The sequence below is a fragment of the Salvelinus alpinus genome, chromosome 2 (genome assembly GCF_045679555.1).
Source record: "Salvelinus alpinus chromosome 2, SLU_Salpinus.1, whole genome shotgun sequence".
Classification (NCBI taxonomy): Eukaryota; Metazoa; Chordata; class Actinopteri; order Salmoniformes; family Salmonidae; genus Salvelinus; species Salvelinus alpinus.
Genome location: NC_092087.1, coordinates 28,003,895 through 28,026,859, shown reverse-complemented (window position 1 = coordinate 28,026,859; position 22,965 = coordinate 28,003,895). Strand labels below are relative to the sequence as shown.

Below are 22,965 nucleotides of genomic sequence, written 5' to 3'. Positions count from 1 at the left end.
GAGTTAATATACTTTATACTGTACGACATACAGACGGTTCTGACCTAGAATACGTGGACAACTACAAATACCTAGGTGTCTGGCTAGACTGTAAACTCTCCTTCCAGACTCATATCAAACATCTCCAATCCAAAATCAAATCTAGAATCGGCTTTCTATTCCGCAACAAAGCCTCCTTCACTCATGCCGCCAAACTTACCCTAGTAAAACTGACTATCCTACCGATCCTCGACTTCGGCGATGTCATCTACAAAATAGCTTCCAATACTCTACTCAGCAAATTGGATTAGTCTATAACAGTGCCATCCGTTTTGTTACCAAAGCGCCTTATACCACACACCACTGTGACCTGTATGCTCTAGTCGGCTGGCCCTCGCTACATATTCGTCGCCAGACCCACTGGCTCCAGGTTATCTATGCTAGGTAAAGCTCCGCCTTATCTCAGCTCACTGGTCACGATAACAACACCCACCCGTAGCACGCGCTCCAGCAGGTATATCTCACTGGTCATCCCCAAAGCCAACACCTCATTTGGCCGCCTTTCCTTCCAGTTCTCTGCTGCCAGTGACTGGAACGAATTGCAAAAATCGCTGAAGCTGGAGACTTACATTTCCCTCACTAACTTTAAACATCAGCTATCTGAGCAGCTAACCAATCGCTGCAGCTGTACATAGTCCATCTGTAAATAGCCCACCCAATCTACCTACCTCATCCCCATGTTGTTTTTATTTACTTTGCTGCTCTTTTGCACACCAGTATCACTACTTACACACCATCATCTGCTCATCAATCACTCCAGTGTTAATCTGCTAAATTGTAATTACTTTGCTACTATGGCCTATTTATTGCCTTACCTCCTCATGCCATTTGCACACACTGTATATAGACTTTTCCCCATTTTTTTTTCTATTATGTTATTGACTGAACGCTTGTTTATTCCATGTGTAACTCTGTGTTGTTTCTGTCGCACTGCTTTGCTTTATCTTGGCCAGGTCGCAGTTGTAAATGAGAACTTGTTCTCAACTAGTTTACCTGGTTAAATAAAGGTGAAATTAAATTAAATTAAAAAGAATACCCAGTCAATACAATTCAAAAATATACAGACAAAGCATTGTAGATATGGATGCCTGTTGGAGTTCACCACTTTTTTGAATTATTTGTTTTGATCAACTGTATAATAAACCAAGGTAGAGTAGAGATGACGGGATGACGGGATGAGAGATGACGGGATGATGACGGGATGAAACAAGAGAGAGAGAGAGAGAGAGAAAGAGAGTCTTAGAGAGAGATTACCACATTGAACAATATACATAGGAGTGATACAATGGTGGTTTGAGAGTCTAATGGGTTTATTTTTTATTTATTTATTTTATTTCACCTTTATTTAACCAGGTAGGCAAATTGAGAACACGTTCTCATTTACAATTGCGACCTGGCCAAGATAAAGCAAAGCAGTTCGACACATACAACAACACATAGTTACACATGGAGTAAAACAAACATACAGTCAATAATACAGTGAAAAATAAGTCTATATACAATGTGAGCAAGTGAGGTGAGATAAGGGAGGTGAAGGCAAACAAAATATATATATAAATAAATAAAACTATAAAAAGGCCATGGTGGCGAAGTAAATACAATATAGCAAGTAAAAAAAACACTGGAATGGTTGGTTTGCAGTGGAAGAAAGTGTAAAGTAGAGATAGAAATAATGGGGTGCAAAGGAGCAAAATAAATAAATAAATACAGTAGGTAAAGAGGTAGTTGTTTGGGCTAAATTATAGATGGGCTATGTACAGGTGCAGTAATCTATGAGCTGCTCTGACAGCTGGTGCTTAAAGCTAGTGAGGGAGATAAGTGTCTCCAGTTTCAGAGATTTTTGTAGTTCGTTCCAGTCATTGGCAGCAGAGAACTGGAAGGAGAGGCGGCCAAAGGAAGAATTGGTTTTGGGGGTGACCAGAGAGATATATCTGCTGGAGCGCGTGCTACAGGTAGGTGCTGCTATGGTGACCAGCGAGCTGAGATAAGGGGGGACTTTACCTAGCAGGGTCTTGTAGATGACCTGGAGCCAGTGGGTTTGGCGACGAGTATGAAGCGAGGGCCAGCCAACGAGAGTGTACAGGTCGCAGTGGTGGGTAGTATATGGGGCTTTGGTGACAAAACGGATGGCACTGTGATAGACTGCATCCAATTTATTGAGTAGGGTTTTGGAGGCTATTTTGTAAATGACATCACCGAAGTCGAGGATTGGTAGGATGGTCAGTTTTACAAGGGTATGTTTGGCAGCATGAGTGAAGGATGCTTTGTTGCGGAATAGGAAGCCAATTCTAGATTTAACTTTGGATTGGAGATGTTTGATGTGAGTCTGGAAGGAGAGTTTACAGTCTAACCAGACACCTAGGTATTTGTAGTTGTCCACATATTCTAAGTCAGAGCCGTCCAGAGTAGTGATGTTGGACAGGCGGGCAGGTGCAGGCAGCGATCGGTTGAAGAGCATGCATTTAGTTTTACTTGTATTTAAGAGCAATTGGAGGCCACGGAAGGAGAGTTGTATGGCATTGAAGCTCGCCTGGAGGGTTGTTAACACAGTGTCAAAAGAAGGGCCAGAAGTATACAGAATAGTGTCGTCTGCGTAGAGGTGGATCAGAGAATCACCAGCAGCAAGAGCGACACCATTGATGTATACAGAGAAGAGAGTCGGTCCAAGAATTGAACCCTGTGGCACCCCCATAGAGACTGCCAGAGGCCCGGACAACAGACCCTCCGATTTGACACACTGAACTCGATCAGAGAAGTAGTTGGTGAACCAGGCGAGGCAATCATTAGAGAAACCAAGGCTGTCGAGTCTGCCGATGAGGATGTGGTGATTGACAGAGTCAAAAGCCTTGGCCAGGTCAATGAATACGGCTGCACAGTATTGTTTCCTATCGATGGCGGTTAAGATATCATTTATGACCTTGAGCGTGGCTGAGGTGCACCCATGACCAGCTCTGAAACCAGATTGCATAGCGGAGAAGGTATGGTGGGATTCGAAATGGTCGGTAATCTGTTTGTTGACTTGGCTTTCGAAGACCTTAGAAAGGCAGGGTAGGATAGATATAGGTCTGTAGCTGTTAGGGTCAAGAGTGTCCCCCCCTTTGAAGAGGGGGATAACCGCAGCTGCTTTCCAATCTTTGGGAATCTCAGACGACGCGAAAGAGAGGTTGAAAAGGCTAGTAATAGGGGTGGCAACAATTTCAGCAGATAGTTTTAGAAAGAAAGGGTCCAGATTATCTAGCCCGGCTGATTTGTAAGGGTCCAGATTTTGCAGCTCTTTCAGAACATCAGCTGACTGTATTTGGGAGAAAGAGAAATGGGGAAGGCTTGGGCGAGTAGCAGAGGGGAGGGCAGTGCTGTTGACCGGGGTAGGGGTAGCCAGGTGGAAAGCATGGCCAGCCGTAGAAAAATGCTTATTGAAATTCTCAATTATAGTGGATTTGTCGGTGGTGACAGTGTTTCCTATCTTCAGTGCAGTTGGAAGCTGGGAGGAGGTGTTCTTATTCTCCATGGACTTTACAGTGTCCCAGAACTTTTTTGAATTTGTGTTGCAGGAAGCAAATTTCTGCTTGAAAAAGCTAGCCTTGGCTTTGCTAACTGCCTGTGTATATTGGTTTCTAGCTTCCCTGAAAAGTTGCATATCACGGGGCTGTTCGATGCTAATGCAGAACACCATAGGATGTTTTTCTGTTGGTTAAGGGCAGTCAGGTCAGGAGAGAACCAAGGGCTATATCTGTTCCTGGTTCTAAATTTCTTGAATGGGGCATGCTTATTCAAGATGGTGAGGAAGGCATTTAAAAAAAATATCCAGGCATCCTCTACTGACGGGATGAGATCAATATCCTTCCAGGATACCTCGGCCAGGTCGATTAGAAAGGCCTGCTCGCTGAAGTGTTTCAGGGAGCGTTTGACAGTGATGAGTGGAGGTCGTTTGACCGCTGACCCATTACAGATGCAGGCAATGAGGCAGTGATCGCTGAGATCTTGGTTGAAAACAGCAGAGGTGTATTTGGAGGGCAAGTTGGTTAGGATGATATCTATGAGGGTACCCGTGTTTACGGAATTGGGGTGGTACCTGGTAGGTTCATTGATAATTTGTGTGAGATTGAGGGCATCAAGCTTAGATTGTAGGATGGCTGGGGTGTTAAGCATGTTCAAATTTAGGTCGCCTAGCAGCACGAGCTCTGAAGATAGATGGGGGGCAATCAGTTCACATATGGTGTCCAGAGCACAGCTGGGGGCAGAGGGTGGTCTATAGCAGGCGGCAACGGTGAGAGACTTGTTTTTAGAGAGGTGGATTTTTAAAAGTAGAAGTTCAAATTGTTTGGGAACAGACCTGGATAGTAAAACAGAACTCTGCAGGCAATCTTTGCAGTAGATTGCAACACCGCCCCCTTTGGCCGTTCTATCTTGTCTGAAAATCTTGTAGTTGGGGATGAAAATGTCACCATTTTTGGTGGTCTTTCTAAGCCAGGATTCAGACACGGCTAAAACATCCGGGTTGGCAGAGTGTGCTAAAGCAGTGAACAAAACAAACTTAGGGAGGAGGCTTCTAATGTTAACATGCATGAAACCAAGGCTATTACGGTTACAGAAGTCATCAAAAGAGAGCGCCTGGGGAATAGGAGTGGAGCTAGGTACTGCAGGGCCTGGATTCACCTCTACATCACCAGAGGAACAGAGGAGGAGTAGGATAAGGGTACGGCTAAAAGCTATGAGAATTGGTCGTCTAGAACGTCTAGAACAGAGAGTAAAAGGACGTTTCTGGGGGCGATAAAATAGCTTCAAGGAATAATGTACAGACAAAGTTATGGTAGGATGTGAATACAGTGGAGGTAAACCTAGGTATTGAGTGATGATGAGAGAGATATTGTATCTAGAAACATCATTGAATCCAGGTGATGTCATCGCATATGTGGGTGGTGGAACTGAAAGGTTGGATATGGTATAGTGAGCAGGGCCAGAGGCTCTACAGTGAAATAAGCCAATAAACACTAACCAGAACAGCAATGGACAAGGCATATTTACATTAAGGAGAGGCATGCTTAATCGAGTGATCAATAAGGGTCCAGTGAGTAGAGGTTCGTTGGGGTCACGGCGATCCAGACAGCTGGCCGGGTAGATGGCTATCGGTAGCAAGATAGCATAGGATGGAGGTCTATTTTTAGACACCTCGTGCGTTTCCGTCGGTAGATTAGTGGGGTTCCGTGTGGTAGAGGGGATCAATCCAATTGGCAAAATAGATATAGTGACCCAAGAAAAAAATTGTCCGATATACTTATTCAGATAGCAGCCGATAAGACAGCTAACGATTAGCGGGCCCCAGATGAGCGTTCAGGTAACGTCGCGACGGAGGTGCCAGTTGGATAACTCCCTCGGGCAGATAACGTCGGCAGTCAGTCGTGAAGGCCCGGTGGGGCTCCGTATCTGCAGCAAAAAAAAAAAAAAAACGGGTCCGGATAGGTGACTGTAGCCCAGGAATGGCTGATGGAACTCCTCAGCTGGCTAGCTCCGGAATGATTTAAGTTTGCTCCGGGATCGACGTAAGCCAATAGTCACACGGTTTGCAGCTAGCTAGCTGCGAAATCAAGGTGCAAATGTCCAGAGCCTGCGGCTGAAATCTGGGGAAACTGAGAGAGAAAAAAAGGCCCGGTATGCTCCGGTCCGAGTCGCGTTGCACAAAAGTGCCGGTAGATTATCGAGCTAAAGGAATAGCTGATGACCACAAAACGTGGGCAGCTGAAACACCAACGCTAGCCAGCAAACCGGCTAACTTCTGGGCAGCTTCAGATTAGCTTCTGGCTAGCTTTCGGCTAGCTTCTGGTTAGCTTTCTGGCTAGCTTCTGATTAGCCCCTGGCTAGCTTCTGATTAGCCCCTGGCTAGCTTCCACTGTGGATTTTCAGATTTGAGGTAAATAATACTTTTTTTGTAATTGGTGAGGCGGGTTGCAGGAAAGCTTTTGCAGGAAAGCTTTTGTAGTTGAGTTCTTGGATAATAAAATATATAAAAGATATGCGAAGAAAGGTGTAAATATATATATATACAGGACACGACAATACGAGGACAGAAATTACGTCTGACCTGCTAAGCCATCTTGGATGATCTTATAATGAACTGTATGTGTAAGGAATTGTATATTTCATGAAATTAGGCAGGGATTCAATCCAATCACGAGTTATAGACATTTCAGGTTTTAAAGGCAATTTCCGATTGAGCCAGCCTTTAAAAACTGCAATGCTTATAACCCCTACAGTGTATATCCAGGCCTTAGTACTTTACATAGATAATTAATGCAATATTTTCAAGGGAAAACTGACAGTTGAATATTCCTAAAATCCCTTTACCGTTTATTATCCCAGCAATCAGAATATTCCAACATTGAAATTATATGAAAACAACAACATCCAAAAACACATAAATAAAATAAGACCAGGTCTATAATTAGACTGAATGCACCAGGGAGGACCACCACAAATGCGGCCATATTATCTGACATCTGTTTTGCAGCTTGTCGGTGCGCGCAGGGTTTATGTTGAGAAGGCAGCGTGAGTATATCATTTTTGGCCCACTTCCACAGGGCTATGGCAGATTCCTGCAGGCAAAGCCGTCTGATGTAGTGCTTTGGGAGAGGGGGGATGGAGAGAGTTATATTCTGCAACTGTCTCCCCTTCGGAGGTCAACCAAAGCCTGCCAGAGGCCCCAAACACAGAGACAAGGCTCGTAAATGTCCCTCACACTCACCCATACTCATATTCTCTGTGATATGTCTCCTTTTTCACGACTGGAAGAGGCTTACACACCGTAAAATGTGGTCATTTCTGAGTTTTACTACCCCTTTTCCCTTTATTTTTTATGAAATAGCCTCATATGGAAGAGTTTGGGTTCAGTTCTCTCCTGGAAATCGTACAGAAAATTGAGAATGGTCCGAAAGAGTATTCCAGATTGGAAATTATCCTTTCCCCATCGCTATGCCCAACTATGTACAAAAGGCTCTTGGGAAGAGGTCAAAATATGGGCTGGCTATTTATAATCCTGCTTCATATTGATGGAGAAGAGAGTGATTTATTCATTTTGTATCACATTGAAGATCCCATAAATGCCAGAAGTAATCTATCACATGCCGTCACAGAGGAGAACAGAGGAAACATCTTGTCTGTTTTTGATTTGAGTCCTGTTTGAAAACAACAAGTCTGTTCTGCATGCTCTCTTTGCAACTAAATTCTCCCGGTGGTAGCTCTGACATTTGGCTGTACTCATCTATGTTGAAATACCAGAGCCATGGATAAAAAGAGTTTGGCAAACTAAAGAGTTTGGCAAACTATTCCTGATGGCACCAAACATTCCATGACAATTTGAATGTAATCGATTCGTAACCTTTGGTGCTAATATGGCACCCCTTGGAATTTTAAATCCCAAACAAATTCTCCTCAACATCTTACCAATGGCTCTGGGAACTCTCATGGATTCAAAGATCCTCCAGTCTATTTCTAGGGTATACTGTACAACACAAATCTACTCCAAGTGGTGGGGGAGTAGAGGGACGAAACTGCTTTCACACCTCAGCCTAATGTGGAACTAATTTCAGTTGATCTCTGTGCTGAAAGCTCTTTGGCTGACTGGGTTATCTGTAAATCAACCCTGTCCCATGTAACTCTCTGGGAAAAGGAGGTGGTAATCTGTAGATTTATCTGGTAACTTCTCTATAATATTTGTTCTAACTGTCTCGCCTTCCAAACCACATGTGAGAAAAGTGCAGGTTTGGCCTACAAAACACAGAACATAATGTAAAGTGACATTGATCTGAACGGTGCCAAATACTTATGTTCAGCAGACTACTTTGCTAGAATATGAAGATCTTGTTCCATCGGGATGCCGAGCTTCACACCAGTGACCTGGATGTTGCTAATGAGTGCTGGTCTATAATGAGATTCTGACATGGTTCAGATTGTGGAATGGTCAGTGTTGATCTTTGCGGTGCTACACCTGCATCTATGGAAGGTAATCACAACAGTTTTGCTAATAATATGCTGAAAGTTCCTACTTTTGAGAAATTGCAAGATGACGAAACAAACTTTGTAAAAATGAAAGTTTATTTTTGCCATTATTTGCTATCATACATGAATTAAAGGTTAAAAGCAACCAGATGCTTATTGTTTGAAAAGGACATAAACATACAAGCCAAGTACAACACATAATAGGAGACTAGGGATGCCTCTCAGTTCTGACACAGGAAAAGATTTTACGGTACCACATCATGCCTCATTGGCTAGTGGTTGTATTTATTGAGTGCTCAGCACCCTGTTTTCCAACATAAAAACAAATTTTTCCCTCAGTATACTGTAACTGTATAAAACTATCCACAAAAAGCTGGAATCTTAAACAAATTAACAATAAATGTGGAAGTCCTTGGGATAGTTGTTCTTGGTTAATAATGCCCATATAAAAATAGCTGAATTTTAACAGAATTTGGGGGGTTTCAACTGAATTTAAAACCCCTAGGTATCCTTGCTAATAAGAGTCTGGGCATGTTTGTTAATATCATATTAATATTATTTAATATACCATGAGGAGTGTGTTTACCTGTTCTTATGGCCAACCATACACTATCCCTGTGTTTACAATCCTCGGGCCTGAAAATTGGTTTCCTGTAAGTGCAGTGACGGTGTTGGGTGTGCTGTGTTAAAAAGGGAGGGTTCCGTACATTCTGTCCTAAATGGCTGGGACTGCTGAGGGAAGGGAGAGCTGATCAGAGCCATAGATATTAAGAGTTCAGCAGATTATTGCCTGTGTTGTCATTAAATCAAACTCCCTGTACTCTGTTAGCCTCGCAAAGCCGCCTGATCCTGTGAGCTCACACAAATGTTGCTGTATGGATATCAGTCTGGTATTTACGAGGCTAGTACTCTGTGACTCTGGATTTGATCCATCATCAGTTGTTAAGGACAGAATTTAACCTTTTACATGTAACACAATGCAGGTGTTCTTAGCCAGCAGGCCTATGACTGGTTTAAGTTCAGCATCCTCAAGTCAGCAGTGTGAGGTCCCTGGCATGGTATTGGCATCACACATGTAGCCCTTGTCTTGACTTTCCCACTAGTTCTCCAAAAGGTGTCAGCTACTACGGCAGCAGGAAGGCCTGGGCATGTTTGGGATGTGCGAGGTGGGTAGAAATGACAGGGTGAGACTTTATTGACCTTATTGAGCTGGGACCAGCGTTGAGCTATTTACAATTTGTTCAGTTGTCAATATTATATCCTCACAGGATAAGACTTCACAGAGCAGCACTGATCTCTACTGTATGGTATTGAGGTGAGGGGAACTAGGAAAGGGGGGATATGGGAGCGAGGTTGGGATTAGATATGGGGTTAGGAAGGCCCGGTGGGATGAGATGGGGACTTTGTGATTACCATATATCCCCTAGCATGCATTTTTGTAAAGAAGCAGTTGTATAACCAGTGAGTCATAATGAAGCATGAGAGCTGTCTTAGTCTGTGGTTGGAAATCACATTTGATCCAAGCCAACGTTCCCCTCAAATTGTCCTGCTACTCTTTCTGTGGTAAGAACAGTGACACAATGTGATTGCTGTGACAAGAAATGCTTATCACATTGTAGTGTAGGCATTTCACATAGATCTAAACAAAGTGTATGTGATGTGAAATAGGTGTGAAATTACTGCATTCATATTTAGAAATGTTGAAGGCTATTCCATAGCGTTATATTAATGTGGGGAAAAATAAGAAAATTCTGAAGAATACAAAACATTTTTGACTTGCTGAAAGCACTTTCTTCTAAAGGTGTGACTAGTCTGCATCACATTAAGGGTATGCAATTCCTCTATCTCCTTAACTTGTGACATGATACAGTATTACATACAGTACCTATCTTTAGCATACCTATCTTTCCCCTGATGTCACATACTATACAATCCTTATGTCCTTTTATACAACCTGTTCGTGTCTGCAGTGCAACAGCTGGTGGTGGCGGCTGGTTGGGGTTCAGTTTTTAATCATCTTGGTGAGGATCTTTTTGAGTGCGGGTCTCTTCTGGTCCTGTGTGGTGTCTTGGTGTGGGTGGGAGGGCTTGGCGTGGTGCAGCTGTTTCAGGGGGAGGGTCTGCTGGTCCTTAGTGTCTCGTTTGGCCTGGCGTAGGAGGCGCTTCATGTTCTTCACCTTGTCCCGCAGGTGGCTGTTGGCCTTCTCCAAAGATCGCACCTTCTGGGAGAGAGTCTTCACCCTCTCCTCCTCCTCAAACAGGGCCTTCTGCACCGTTGAACACAGCAGCTGGAGGAAAAAGGATGTTAGTCAACAGGAAGTGAGAAGAATGCTAATGTACAATACAGATTGAGGTTGAGAATTGTTAATTGATTCAGATGATGAGTGAGTTCAGAGAATAAAGTCTCAGGCTGTTGTTTAACATGATGACCACATCCTTATTTTAGACTTTTGATGATCCATTACACAAACCCCAAGTTGTTACACTAATTCAGCCCTGATTCTTTGGATCATCTGGTTACTCAAGTTCCTGATCCAGTCTTAATGTTTGGAAATCTATAATTTACTTCAAAAGGCAAAGATATTAATCTCAAAACCTCTTTTAAAAAAAACACATTTCAGGAAACAAATGCTTGCCTTGTGTGAATATGCTAAAATGGTAATGATGTCAATCCACATTAATTCATTAGAGATAAAAAAATAAAATAAAAAAAGTTTAGAAACTGTTCCACTTCAGTGATGGAAAGTCTGAGACAGATTCTAAAATTTTTGACAAGTTTCAGAAGAAAGTGCTTTGTTTAGGGCCATTTTGAGCCTGTAATCGAACCCACAAATGCTGACGCTCCAGATACTCAACTAGTCTAAAGAAGGACAGTTTTATTGCTTCTTTAATCAGAACAACAGTTTTCAGCTGTGCTAACATAATTGCAAAAGGGTTTTCTAATGATCAATTAGCCTTTTAAAATAATAAACTTGGATTAGCTAACACAACGTGCCATTGGAACACAGGAGTGATAGTTGCTGATAATGGTTGAAGATATTCCATAAAAAAATGCAGTTTCCAGCTACAATAGTCATTTACGACATTAACAATGTCTACACTGTATTTCTGATCAATTTGATGTTATTTTAATGGACAAAAAAATTTGCTTTTCTTTCAAAAACAAGGACATTTCTAAGTGATCCCAAACTTTTGAACGATAGTGTACATCTCAAAGAGACTGAGTGAGAAACCTCTATGTCCAACATACTAGCCAACTGCCATTTAGTATACACATCATCAACCCAAATAAGGAATATTCCCTTCATTCAAATAAGTATGTCGCACAACTTCAATGATTAACAATAAACACAAGGTAATGTGTTCAGAATGATAACATGTGTCATCATTTAACAGTGGTAGCACTGAGGAGAGTAACCTAGCATGTTGATTGTGTTAAATCATCTAAGACAAACAGCTAAGTCTACTTGTATTTCATTCACAGGCGGCTTGTGGCACCTTATTTGGGAAGGACGGGCTCATAGTAAAGGCTGGAACGGAATACATGGAATGGTATCAAACACATCAAAGACGTTGTTTCAATGTGGTTGATACCATTCCATTTACTCCATTCCAGCCATTATTATGAGCCGTCCTCCCCTCAGCAGTCTTCTGTGATTTCATTAATCTCTTTCCCTTTTGAAAGAGTTTAAAACCATTTGTTATATCCTGTGTGATTTTCAGTCCTGCTGTTTTTGATAAGTGATGGAACCCCATGTACAGGGGCTTTGTTTAACGGGCAGGAGTTGTGGAACGTAGCATTCCTTGGCCTGTCCAGCAGAAACAACAGCTCATATATATGTCTTTCAGCATATTCTGGGCTTTTATTATGAGTGAGCCACAAGAGGTTGGATTTTTTTCGTTAGCAGCAGGCGTGCCTGTGGCCAGAGAACTAATACAGAGAAGGAAAGAAAAGGAAAAATAGAAAACATGTAATTTAAACAGAACTAATCTGATGGGGGGGTGGGGGGTTCTCTCCAGGGAGCGGCCTAAGGACATGTGGAAATATGAAAGTGGTTGGTAGAAAGATGCATGGCAAATGCCTTGTGCATTAGAAATGTGGTCAGAGTGGTGGGTGAGCTGCCCCTTATGGTCCTAAGTAGCAGCCTCCAACACAGAGCTGAAACCAAACAGTGTTAACGAAAAAAATTATATATTTTTATTTATTTAACCTTTATTTAACTAGGCTATTAATGCTGGGGTCTTGGTCACACTTTATTTGGATAGTCCGGATAATCCATCTGTAGATGCTCTACAGATGATCATGCTATCAACAAACTTTCTGTAGATAAGCAACTGCTTGCTAAGGTTACGGTGAGGGTTAGGTTTAGAATAAGGGTTAGGATAAGGGTTAAGGTTAGGATTAGGGTAAGGGTAATGTTCAGGGTTAGGATAAGGTTTAATGTTAGGGTAATGTTTAAGTTTAGGAAAAGGGTTAAGGTTAGGGTTAGGGTAAGGTTTAAGTTTAGGGTTAGGATTAGGGTTAGTAGATAGTTAGATGAAATGTTACTGATAAAGCATCTACAGATGAGCTATCCATATAAAGTGCTACCAGGGTCTTTCCTGGGAGAAGCATACAGTGGCTTGCGAAGGTATTCACACCCTTGGCATTTTTCCTATTTTGTTGCCTTACAACCTGGAATTAAAATTGATATTTTGGGGAGTTTGTATCATTTGATTTACACAACATGCCTACCACTTTGAAGATGCAAAATATTTTTCTTGTGAAACAAACAAGAAATAAGACAAGAAAACAGAAAACTTGAGCGTGCATAACTATTCACCCCCAAAGTAATTACTTTGTAGAGCCACCGTTTGCAGCAATTACAGCTGCAAGTCTCTTGAGGTATGTCTCTATAAGCTTGGCACATCTAGCTGCTGATATTTTTGCCCATTCTTCAAGGCAAAACTGCTCGTTCTCCTTCAAGTTGGATGGGTTCCTCTGGTGTACAGCAGTCTTTAAGTCATACCACAGATTCTCAATTGAATTGAGGTCTGGGCTTTGACTAGGCCATTCAAAGACATTTAAATGTTTCCCCTTAAACCACTCGAGTGTTGCTTTAGCAGTACGCTTAGGGTCATTGTCCTGCTGGAAGGTGAACCTCCGTCCCAGTCTCAAATCTCTGGAAGACTGAAACAGGTTTCCCTCAATAATTTCCCTGTATTTAGCGCCATCCATCATTCCTTCAATTCTGACCAGTTTCCCAGTCCCTGCTAAAGAAAAACATCCCCACAGCATGATGCCTCCACCACAATGCTTCACTGTGGGGATGATGCTCTCAGGGTGATGTGAGGTGTTGGGTTTGAGCCAGACATAGTGTTTTCCTTGATGGCCAAAAAGCTCAATTTTAGTCTCATCTGACCGGAGTACCTTCTTCCATATGCTCGGGGAGTCTCCCACATGCCTTTTGGTGAACACCAAACGTGTTGGCTTCTTTTTTCTTTAAGCAATGGCTTTTTCTGGCCACTCTACCGCAAAGCCCAGCTCTGTGGAGTGTACGGCTTAAAGTGGTCCCATGGACAGATACTCCAATCTTTGCAGCTCCTTCAGGGTTATATTTGGTCTCTTTGTTGCCTCTCAGATTAATGCCCTCCTTGCCTGGTCTGTGAGTTTTGGTGGGCGGCCCTCTCTTTGTAGGTTTGCCGTGGTGCCATATTCTTTAAATTTTTTAATAATGGATTTAATGGTGCTCCGTGGGATATTCAAAGTTTCAGATATTTCTTTATAACCCAACCCTGATCTGAACCACAACTTTGTCCCTGACCTGTTTGGAGAGCTCCTTGATCTTCATAGTGCTGCTTGCTTGGTGGTGCCCCTTGCTTAGTGGTGTTGCAGTCTCTGGGGCCTTTCAGAACAGGTGTATATATACTGAGATCATGTGACAGATCATGTAACACTTAGATTGCACACAGGTGGACTTTATTTAACTAACTATGCGACTTCTGAAGGTAATTGGTTGCACCAGATCTTATTTATGGGCTTCATAGCAAAGGGAGTGAATACATATGCACCCACCACTTTTCAGTTTAGAATTCTTTTGAGTTTTTTGAAACAAGTAATTTTTTTCATTTCACTTCACCAATTTGGACTATTTCGTGTATGTCCATTACATGAAATAAAAATACATTTCAATTACAGGTTGTAATGCAACAAAATGGGGAAAATGCCACTGGGGGTGAATACTTTTGCAAGGCACTGTACATCAACAACAGCCTCAAATCAGCCATAGGTGAGCTTCAATGCGTGTCCATCTCCTAAAACATTGATTCCCTGCTCCGATCCTAATGCTTACACATGGAGCTGAGTAAAACATTGATTCCCTGCTCCGATCCTAATGCTTACACATGGAGCTGAGTAAAACATTGACGTAAATGCACTACCATCTCTGATAGGACTGTGTGGAAGGGGTTTTATGAAATTCAAAAAATTTGGTGGCTGCTGCCATCCTGCATCACCAATTAGTGTGTCACTTTATGTTATATTTGCCTACATTTGTATCCAGTGTGGTTTCTTCTGCAGCTCTGCCACAGGGCATTCTATCAGCTGTTCGGGCCCCAAATCAAATCAAATGTTATTGGTCACATACACATGGTTAGCAGATGTTATTGTTAGTAGCGAAATGCTTGTGCTTCTAGTTATGACAGTGCAGCAATATCTAACAAGTAATCTAACAATTCCACAACAACTACCTAATACACGCAAATCTAAGATAAGGAATGCAATAAGAATATATACATATAAATATATGGATGAGCAATGACAGAGTGGCATAGGCAATATGCAATAGATGGTATAAAATACAGTATACACATATGAGATGAGTAATGCAAGATATGTAAACATTATTAAAGTGGCATTATTAAAGTGACTAGTGATCCATTTATTGAAGTGGCCAATGATTTGAAGTCTGTATGTAGGCAGCAGCCTCTTTGTGTTAGTGATGGCTGTTTAACAGTCTGATGGTCTTGAGATAATAACTGTTTTTCAGTCTCTCGGTCCTAGCTTTGATGCACCTCTACTGACCTCACCTTCTGGATGGGAACGGTGTGAACAGGCAGTGGCTCAGGTGGTTGTTGTCCTTGATGATCTTTTCGGGCCTTCCTGTGACATCGGGTGCTGTAGGTGTCCTGGAGGGCAGTTAGTTTGCCCCCGGTGATGCGCTGTGCAGACCGCACCACCCTCTGGAGAGTCCTGCGGTTGTGGGCGGTGCAGTTGCCGTACCAGGCGGTGATACAGCCCGACAGGATGCTCTCAATTGTGCATCTGTAAAAGTGTGTGAGGCTTTGATGCGCTGTTGCACCTTCTTCACCACACTGGCACCCTTTATTTAAATTTTATTTATATTTTTTTTTGAAAATGCACTGTTGGTTAGGGGCTCGTAAGTAAGCATTTCACTGGAAGGTCTACACCTGTTGTATTCAGAGCATGTGACTAATAACATTTGATTTGATTTGATTTGTCTGTGTGGGTGGACCATTTTAAATTGTCCGTGATGTGTACGCGGAGGAACTTAAAACTTTCCACCTTCTCCACTACTGTCCCGTCGATGGGAATAGGGGGCTGCTCCCTCTGCTGTTTCCTGAAGTCCACGATCATCTCCTTTGTTTTGCTGATGTTGAGTGAGAGGTTGTTTTCCTGACACCACACTCTGAGTGCCCTCACCTCCTCACTGTAGGCTGTCTCGTCGTTGTTGGTAATCAAACCTACTACTGTTGTGTCGTCTGCAAACTTGATGATTGAGTTGGAGGCGTGCATGGCCACGCAGTCATGGGTGAAAAGGGAGTACAGGAGGGGACTGAGCATGCACCCTTGTGGGGCCCCAGTGTTGAGGATCAGCGAAGTGTAGATGTTGTTTCCTACCTTCAACACCTGGGGTCAGCCTGTCAGGAAGTCCAGGACCCAATTGCACAGGGCGGGGTTGAGACCCAGGGCCTCAAGCTTAATGATGAGCTTGGAGGGTACTATGGTGTTGAATGCTGAGCTAGAGTCAATGAACAGCATTCTTACATAGATACTCCTCTTGTCCAGATGGGATAGCGCATTGTGCAGTGTAATGGCAATTGCATCATCTGTGGACCTATTGGGGCGGTAAGCAAATTGAAGTGGGTCTAGGGTGACAGGTAAGATGGAGGTGATATGATCCTTGACTAGTCTCTCAAAGTACTTCATGATGACAGAAGTGAGTGCTACAGGGTGATAGTCATTTCGTTCAGTTTCCTTTGCATTCTTGGGTACAGGAACAACGGTGGCCATCTTGAAGCATGTGGGGACAGCAGACTGGGATAGGGAGAGATTGAATATCTCCGTAAACACACCAGCCAGCTGGTCTACGCATGATCTGAGGACATGGCTAGGGATGCCATCTGGGGCCTTGCGAGGGTTAACGCGTTTAAATGTCTAACTCAAGTCGACCTCGGAGAAAGAGAGCCCACAGTCCTTGGTAGTGGTCCGCGTCGGTGGCACTGTATTATCCTCAAAGCTGGCAAAGAAGGTGTTTAGTTTGTCTGGAAGCAGGACGTCGGTGTCCGTGACGTGGCTGGTTTTCCTTTAGTAGTCCATGACTGTCTGTAGAACACATACGTCTTGTGTCTGAGCAGTTGAATTGCGACTCCATTTTATCTCTGCACTGACATTTCACTTGTTTGATTGCCTTGCGGAGGGAATAACTACACTGTTTGTATTCAGCCATATTCCCAGTCACCTTTCCATGGTTAAATACGATTGGTCAAGCTTTCAGTTTTGCGCGAATGCCGCCATCTATCCACGGTTTCTGGTTAGGGTAGGTTTTAATTGTCACAGTGGGTACAACATCTCCTATACACTTCCTTAAAAACTCACTCACCGAATCAGCGTATACGTTGATATTATTTTCTGAGGCTACCTGGAACATATCTCAGTCCGCGTGATTAAAACAATCTTGAAGTGTGGATTCTGATTGGTCAGACCAGCGTTGACTAGTCCTTAGCACGGATACTTCCTGTTTGAGTTTTTGCCTATAGGAAGGGAGGCGCAAAACAGAGTTGCGGTCAGATTTGCCGAAGGGAGGGCAGGGGAGGGCGGGGGCCTTGTATGCATCACGGAAGTTAGAGTAGCAGTGATCCAGTCTTTTTCCAGCGCAAGTGCTACAGTCAATATCCTGATAGAAATTAGGTAGCCTTGTTCTCAAATTTGCTTTGCTAAAATCCCCAGCTACAATTAATGCAGCCTCAGAATATATGGTTTCCAGTTTGCATGAAGTCCAGTGAAGTTCCTTGAGGGCCGTCGTGGTATGGCCTTGAGGGGCGATATACACGGCTGTGACAATAACCAATAATTCTCATGAGAATTCTCACAGTCGGCATTTGATTGTGAGGAATTCTAGTTTAGGTGAACAAAAGGACTTGAGTTCCTGTATGTTGTTACAATTACACCATGAGTCATTAATCATGAAACATACACTCCCGCCCTTCTTCTTCCCGGAGAGATGTTTATTCCTGTCGGCGCGACACACAAAGAATCCAGGTGGCTGTACTGACTCCGACAGCATATCTCGAGAGAGCCATGTTTCTGTGAAACAGAGTATGTTACAATCCCTGATGTTTCTCTGGAAAGCAACCCTTGCCCTGATTTCGTCGACCTTGTTATCTATAGAGACTGGACATTAGCGAGGAATATACTCGGAAGCGGTGGGTGGTGTGCGCGCCTCCGAAGTCTGACCAGAAAACCGCTGCGTCTTCCTCTTCTCCGGTGGCATTGTTTTGGGTCAGCCTCTGGAATCAGTTCAAATGCCCTGGGTGGTTCGGACAAAGGATGTGGACGGTGCAGTTGCCGTACCAGGCGGTGTTACAGCCCGACAGGATGCTCTCAATTGTGCATCTGTAAAAGTTTGTGAGGGTTTTAGGTGACGTCGTTCTGATATCCAATAGTTCTTCCCGGCTGTATGTAATATCACTTGGGATAACAATGTAAGAAATAATACATAAAAAAACTAAATAATGCACATTTTCCTAAGGACCAGAAGCGAGGCAGCCTTCTCTGTCGGCACCATCTTGTTACAGAAAAAGGGTAGGCAGACTGTAGGCAGATTGCCCCAGGCGGTAGAGCAGTGGTCCTCAACCGGTCGATCTTCAAGGCATTCCTAGACGATCACCGGACATTTCTGTAGAAAAGCCAAGGATAAAGGCTTGCTCTCCTTTTCTTTTGTTATGCATGTTGCGCTGTTTCCAGTAGGTGCACTTGATTCAGAAGCCCTATACATCGGGTAAGGAAAGTGTTCCCATTTTGAACCATTTGATTTGTCTGAAAAGACAAACTCTGCCTACCCTGTGTACCGGGAGATCTGGGGCTAAATCGAGTGTGCCTACTGAGCTGGCCAATCGGATAGCCGTACCTCCAGCTTCCACGACCCCGGACACAACAAGGTTTGATAGTAGCCTATGTGAGTGTAACTTTTAAAACCAAGACCACAGAGAGACTGTCAAAGAATACAGCAAAGAGCTGTTTTTTTATGAGTGAGTTCATGTTTAAGTTTTTATTCAGCACTGTCCACACTGTTTTTATTCAACCCTATTACAAAACACACTTCTCCCTACTTCCACTCGCTCTGCAGCTGAATTGAATGAGTACCCAAGTGTTTCGATAGCCCTGCGTTTTGATGATTATTAGCAGCTCGTTGTGTATTTTAATATCAAGGAATATTGCACTTTCTCTGGTCATATGAACATCATGAATTAGTGCATGAGGCAGATGCGGTGTGACTGGAGTTTAGCCATGAGGTGGAAGACGATGTCCCCTGTTTTTCTGGTCAGTCTCACCAGAGGAAAGGAAGGAGAGAGCAGGAACTGTGAGAGGCGGACCCTCTGCTGTTCTCTCCCTCCCTCCACTGAGACTAATGCTGGGTTCTAAACAACAGGGAACTCAGAAATCTCAGACTTCTGACTTCAGTGCATTCGAGACAACTGGTAACTCTGAAAAAAACTAGATCCAACTAGAAACATTTTTTTTATGGGGCGGCAGCGTAGCCTAGTGGTTAGAGCGTTGGACTAGTAACCGAAAGGTTGCGAGATCGAATCCCCGAGCTGACAAGGTACAAATCTGTCGTTCTGCCCCTGAACAGGCAGTTAACCCACTGTTCCTAGGCCGTCATTGAAAATAAGAATTTGTTCTTAACTGACTTGCCTAGTAAAATAAAGGTAAAAAAAAAAAACATTTTTGAACGATCATCCAACTTGGAATTCCAAGTCGGAAACTTAGACGCTCCAACCTGAAGATCACTGGCGTCATGATTTGACCTTGAGTTCCCAGTTGTCTTGTAAGCACCATGACCGTCAGATGCAAGCACAATCAGTCCAGTAAAATAAAAAAGGAAATTATTTTCTAATTATTTCAATTTCTGCTCAGCAGTGCCTTGCAAAACCAACTGATCTATTTTGTTATCAAACCTCGAGATTTGAAATATATTATGGTCTGAGAAGAACAATATTGGCAGCCTAGGTATATACCAAATATGCTGTGATAATGCTATGGCGCCGGAGGGGATGGCTGCCGTTTTATGGGCTCCGAACCAACTATGCTATTTTGTGTGTTTTTTTGCATTGTTTGTAACTTATTTTGTACATAATAATGCTGATACCATTTCTTATGACCGAAAAAAGCTTCTGGATATCAGAACAGTGATTACTCACCTCGAACTGGATAAAGATTTTTCTTTAATTAATGAGTCCGACGCAAAGGATATACTGCTTCTCCGAGACCAGGCCCAAATTCCCATCATTCACGTGAAGAAAAGACAGAAATACATGGGGCAGAGATCAGGGTGCCATGTTAGAATTCATCGGCGAGTGGGCAACCCGCCTCTACCATCCGTTCTATTTGCCAACGTGCAATCACTGGAAAATATATTGGATGATCTCCGTTTGAGACTATCCTACCAACGGGACATTAAAAACTGTAATACCTATGTTTCACCAAGTCGTGGCTGAATGACAACATGGATAATATACATTTAGCTGGGTTTTCTGTGCATCGGCAGGACAGAACAGCTACGTCTGGTAAAACGGGGGTTGGGGGTGTTTGTCTACTTGTCAATAACAGTTGTAGCGCGATGTCTAATATCAAGGAAATCTCGAGGTATCGCTCACCTGAGGAAGAGTACATCATGATAAACTGTAGACCACACTATCTACCAAGAGAGTTTTTATTTATATTTTTCGTATCCGTATATTTACCACTTCAAACCGATGCTGGCACTAAGACTGCACTCAACAAGCTGTATAAGGCCATAAGCAAATAAGAAAATGCCAATCCAGAAGCGGCGCTCTGAGTGGCCGGGGACTTTAATGCAGGCAAACTTAACTCAGTTTTACCTAATTTCTACCTGCATGTCAAATGTGCAACCAGAGAGAAAAAAAAACTCTAGACCACTTTTACTTCACACAAAGAGACGCATACAAAGCTCTCCCTCGCCCTCCATTTGGCAAATCTGACCATAATTCTATCATCCTGATTCCTTCTTACAAGCAAAAACTAAAGGAGGAAGTACCAGTGACTCGCTCAATACAGAAGTGGTCAGATGACGCGGATGCTAAACTACAGGATTGTTTTGCTAGCACAGACTGGAATATGTTCCGGGATTCATCCAATGGCATTGAGGAGTATACCACCTCAGTCACCGGCTTCAGCAACAAGTGCATCGACGACGTCGTCCCCACAGTTACCATACACACATATCCCAACCAAAAGCCATGGACTACAGGCAACATCCACAATGAGCTAAATGCTAGAGCTGCCGCTTCAAAGAGCGGGACACTAATGCGGACGCTTATAAGAAATCCTGATATGCCCTCAGACAAACCATCAAACAGGCAAAGCGTCAATACAGGACTAAGATTGAATCCTACTACACCGGCTCAGACCCTCGTCATGTGGCAGGGCAAGCAAACTATTATGGCCTACAAAGGGAAACCCAGCTGCAAGTTGCCCAGTGATGCGAGCCTATCAGACGAGCTAAATGCCTTTTATGCTCGCTTCGAGGCATGTAACTCTGAAGCATGAATGAGAGCACCAGCTGTTCCGGACAACTGTGTGATCACGCTCTCCGTAGCTGATGTGAGCAAGACCTTTAAACAGGGCAACATTCACAAGGCCGCGGGGCCAGACGGATTACCAGGATGTGTACTCAGAGCATGAAAGTGGACCAACTGGCAAGTGTCTTCACTGACATTTTCAACCTCTCCATGAACGAGTCTGCAATATCTACATGTTTCAAGCAGACCACCATAGACCCTGTGCCCAAGAAAGCGAAGGTAACCTGCCTAAATGACTACCACCTGGTAGCACTCACGTCGGTAGCCATGAAGTGCTTTGAAAGGCTGGTCATGGCTCACATCAACACCATAATCCCAGAAACCCTAGATCCACTCCAGTTTGCATACCGCCCCAACAGATCCACAGATGATACAATCTCAATCACACTCCACACTGCACTTTTCCACCTGGACAAAAGGAACACCTACGTGAGAATGCTGTTCATTGACTACAGCTCAGTGTTCAACACCGTAGTACCCACAAAGCTCATCACTAAGCTAAGGACCCTGGGACTAAACACCTCCCTCTGCAACTGGATCCTGGACTTCCTGACGGGCAGCTCCCAGGTGGTAAGGGTAGGCAACAACACATCGCCACACTGATCCTCAACACGGGGGCACCTCAGGGGTGCGTGCTTAGTCCCCTCCTGTACTCCTTGTTCACCCATGACTGTGTGGCTAAGCACGACACCAACACCTTCATTAAGTTTGCTGACGACACAACAGTGGTAGGCCTGATCACCGACAACGACGAGATAGCCTCTAGGGAGGAGGTCAGAGACCCGGCAGTGTGATGCCAGGACAACAACCCCTCCCTCAACATGAGCAAGACAAAGGAGCTGATCGTGGACTACAGGAAAAGGAGGGCCGAGAATGTCCCGATTCACATCGACGGGGCTGTAGTGGAGCAGGTCGAGAGTTTAAAGTTCCTTGGTGTTCACATCACCAACAAACTATCATGGTCCAAACACACCAAGACAGCCGTGAAGAGGGCATGACAACACCTTTTTCCCCTCAGGAGACTGAAAAGGTCCCCAAATCCTCAAAATGTTCTACAGCTGCTACATCGACCGGATGCATCACCGCCTGGTATGGCAACTGCTCGGCATCCGACCGTAAGACTCTACAGATGGTTGTGCGTACGGCCCAGTACATCACTGGGTCCAAGCTTCCTGCCATCCAGGAAGGCCCAAAAAATTGTCAAAGACTCCAGCCCACCAAGTCATAGACTGTTCTTTCTGCTTCCGCACGGCAAGCAGTCCCGGAGCGACAAGTCAAGGTACAAAAGGCTCCCTAACAGCTTCTACCACCAAGCCATAAGACTGCTGAACAATTATTCAAATGGCCACCCGGACTATTTACATTAACACCCCCTCCCCTCCCTTTATTTTTACACTGCTGCTACTCGTTGTTTATTATCTATGCATAGTCACTTTACCCCTACCTACATGTACAAATTACCTCAACTAACCTGTATCCCCACATATTGATTCTGTACTGGTACCACCTATATATAGCCTTGTTATTGTTATTTTATTGTGTTGCTTTTAATTACATTTTTTACTTTAGTTTATTTAGTAAATATTTTCTTAACTCTATTTCTTGAACTGCATTGTTGGTTAAGAGCTTGTAAGTAAGCCTTTCACGGTAAAGTCTACACCTGTTGTATTCGGCGCATGTAACAAATACAATTTGATTTGATTTGATTTAATGTATTAGGCCAACTTCACAAATCTCACTCCTAAAGAACTGTTTTCATTATGTTAATTTGTTTTAGGTTATTGTCATGTTTAAAAAAAAATCTGAGCGTTAGATTGCAATAGTGATATTG

General features: G+C 43.5%; 1 protein-coding gene across 1 annotated transcript in view; it reads right to left on the bottom strand.

Annotated features, from left to right (window-relative positions):
- Window positions 1-8,106: 8,106 nt before the first annotated feature.
- Window positions 8,107-22,965, bottom strand: part of LOC139557692 (coiled-coil domain-containing protein 3-like) — a 29,026-nt gene continuing 14,167 nt past the window's right edge. The window contains exon 3 of the mRNA XM_071372792.1: window positions 8,107-10,318. Within this exon, the coding sequence (XP_071228893.1) occupies window positions 10,034-10,318 (285 nt within the window). The 3' untranslated portion in view covers window positions 8,107-10,033. The remainder of the gene's footprint in view (window positions 10,319-22,965) is intronic.